At 40.6% G+C, this 3,214-nt stretch overlaps 1 protein-coding gene across 9 annotated transcripts in view; it reads left to right on the top strand.

Annotated features, from left to right (window-relative positions):
* Positions 1 to 2,512: 2,512 nt before the first annotated feature.
* Positions 2,513 to 3,214, top strand: part of magi2a (membrane associated guanylate kinase, WW and PDZ domain containing 2a) — a gene marked incomplete at its 5' end in the record, with an annotated part of 97,574 nt that continues 96,872 nt past the window's right edge. For all 9 annotated transcript variants that reach the window (XM_014004279.1, XM_014004277.1, XM_014004274.1 and 6 more), the window contains 1 exon segment: positions 2,513 to 2,632. In XM_014004279.1, coding sequence (XP_013859733.1) covers positions 2,513 to 2,632 — 120 coding nt within the window.

The raw sequence follows: 3,214 nt of genomic DNA, 5'->3' as shown, positions 1-3,214 counted from the left end.
AAATAATCTTTCATAAAAGAGAACGATTTATCCTAAGATCAGTTCTAATTCTAATCTATCACCTAATGCCTCCAGACCAGCAAACAGCAGAAATGTCTGCTTGTTTATCTGAAGTCATGTACCTTCATTACTGTCTGTCCTAGCACRAATTACCCTAAAATATAAAAGTAGTTCTTTATTTTTGATTGAATATAACCTAAAAACCAAAAACAGTTTTCAATCTGAGCATTCTCTCCCTAAAGGCATGTACTGTGTTGTGCTCAGTTAAGTGTTAAAAAAATAAGAAATGCCAAACGTTAACTTTCGTCCTCACCCTCGAGCGTCTGTCCAGTTAGTATAAAAAGTGGACACGACTGGTTAAATGTTGACGCTGGAAGCTTCAAAGCATAAAGTTAAAAATGCAGTTAAGAGACGTGGTGCACAAATCTCTGCAGCTGTCCTCTAAATGTTGTGCGGTTCACACCCCAAAGAACCTAAAGAGTATTCTAACCGTATATTCTTTAGACTGAGCCCTGTAGGGGTAGAAAGTTGATTTGGGTCCTTTTCTTCTGATTTTTTTTTTTTTCAATGAAATAATTTCACCCTGTCTGGCTCTTCCTAATTCAGGAAAATATTTCTGCTTCTACAGTTAAATGTGCAATAATCAACATTTTTTATTTATCAAAAAAGGGCTTTTCCTGTAGAAATGTTCATTGCCCACTRCCACAAGGTGAAGGACCAGCAGCGTTTTTATATATGTGTGTGTATGTTAGCAAAATATCTCATGATCCACTTGATGGATTTTAATAAAATTTGCGGTATAACGGTATTATGATATGGTACATTTACAACTCAACCCCTTAACCCTCGATGTACCACCCATAGTACACCCCCAGTTTGTGGTTACTTCCTCTTTATAGCCTGACCCACACTACCAGGGACTTTGAATTTGCATAATAAGCTGTTGAAACAATTTGATTGGTTGTCTTCTTTTGATTGACACCTCTTTTGACCAACTGGGTTYATCTGTAGACTCTCCAGAGGAGAAGGGGTTATCTGTGGAATCAAAGTGGGCGTGTCAAAAGCATAAACACTGTGGGCTACGAGGCCTACATGACGGTATCCTTAGATCCTGCTTGATCTCTTTACAGCCTGACCCTGACCCCAACACTAAGGTTAACCAGGAGAAATGTGACCCAAGTAGGAGTCTCCAGAAAAAGTGGTGCTGTACAGTAACGTCCCTTTTTTTGTTGTCCAAAGAGCTGGTGCCGTACGTTATCGCTCCTTTTTTGCTTGTCCAGTCAGGTGTGTCCCTTTAACAAAGCCCGTCAAATCAGGTGTGTCGCTTTGGAATCGCCTTTCCTTGTGACACGCCCACTYGTCTGCAGAGACCCCTACTTGCTCCAGAGCCTAAAATATGTGGCAAGCCCTTCATGTCCTAACTGTACATGGTACACGTGTTTGATTGACTAGAATCAGCCAATCATCTCTGAGCTTTATTCTGACACCACAGCTGTCTAGCCAGTCAAGTTACCTTTTATTCGATATGCAGCTTTGGAAATGACAAAAAAAAAAAGAATGATTATAGTGTATTTTAACTTCAATGACTGCTGAAGTTAAAAATTCAAATTGATAGCATTACATAGAGACTAGACTTGTCAATTTACTCCAAAGAGTTGAAGAGCAGTACCTAATTAAGTTAGGGTTAGGCCTGCAGGTTAACAGGTTATTAATATTTTAAGTCTACCCAAGTCATGATGGCTACCTGATCCTACTGACCTTAAAAACCACAAACATCGCTCCAACATAGTAAATTTTGCCGACATGTACCTCAAATTTGTTACGTTGGCAGCTGAGACTGATCCCCAACTTGTATTCTGTGTACAAACAGAAAAAAAAATACCACTAAATGTTTCTCTGTTAGAAATGTACCACTGAAACCACTAGTTGGGTTTGAATGACATTTCCCCATACACAACTGGATACTATTAAGAGCATAGCTCTGTGAGGTTGTAAGGAGTGTGTGTTTTGTCTGCTTTTAGTTTGAACAATGCTCTCAGATGTGAAACCCCATTCAGCACCTGAAGAGTAGAGTGTGTTATCACAGCTGGGCTCAGCTTTAACTATAATTAGCACACGGCTAAAAGTGTTCAGGAGGTTGTTTGTAGGTAAACATTTCCATGCCGGTTTGGAGTAAAACCAAAAATTGGGTTTTGGGGTGAAACGTTGGACAAGGTGTCACCTTTATGCAAGTGGACTTGGTTTCACCTCTCGGCGTCCAAATGACATCACTTAACTCCTTGCCTTCCTTTTTTTTTTTCTACCTTCACCTGAACGCTCAGACATTCCGTCTGAGCCGTTCAGAAGGACAAAAAAAAGAAATAAAAGGGAACGTTTGACGAAAAGAGCCGAGTCAGGGTCGGCGTGTCTCCTCACAGCCATGTTCTGATTCCTTTCTAAGAACAAAGTCTCGTCTCATTCTGCTTCGATGCTCTAACCCCGCCTTCTCTTTTTTTATTTTAAATATTCACAGGCACCACCCGGCAGCCCAGGGAGGGGGAGGTCCCGGGCGTGGATTATAACTTCGTGACCGTTGATCGGTTTATGGAATTGGAGAAAAGCGGCGCCCTGCTGGAGAGTGGGACGTATGAAGGTGAAGGTTTTAACGTCGTGCTCGATCGCTGTCATTCTTCTTTGTGTGCTTTTTTTAAATTTTATTTTTATTTATTTTAAAGGATGTATGCTTGAGTTTGACACACCAGGCATTTTCCTCTGAGTGACTGGCAGCAGTTTGAGTGAAAGCTTATCGCTCCATGTCCATACACTGCTCCCACGTCTCTGTGCATCCATCTTTTAGCTCTGTGGAGAAGTGTCATTAGAACAGAAGGACACTCGAAGGAATCTTCAGTAAATACTGAATGAAGGCAAATCACAGACACACACACACTTGTGCCATATTGGTGTTGCCTTTCTAGCTTCGTCCTTGAACATGAGCAGCTCTTCAGTCTTCTAATCAAAACAAACAGGCACGTGTTCCCCACTGTGGTCAGATTGCTCCAAAATGCTCCTCGTGGTCTGCCCGATGACTTCAGCTCTCTGCCAAAACACAGAAAACACAAAAAAAACTCTCTCCCACCTGACTCCTGCCTTTAAACTACACAAAAGAAACTGATTTTTTATTTATTTATTTATTTATTTATTTATTTATTTATTCAATTTTATCATTTTGTCGTAA

Source organism: Austrofundulus limnaeus, unplaced genomic scaffold (genome assembly GCF_001266775.1).
Source record: "Austrofundulus limnaeus strain Quisiro unplaced genomic scaffold, Austrofundulus_limnaeus-1.0 Scaffold22, whole genome shotgun sequence".
NCBI classification, from domain to species: domain Eukaryota; kingdom Metazoa; phylum Chordata; class Actinopteri; order Cyprinodontiformes; family Rivulidae; genus Austrofundulus; species Austrofundulus limnaeus.
Note: the sequence above shows the minus strand (reverse complement) of the source record. Positions and strands in the feature narration are given on the sequence as shown.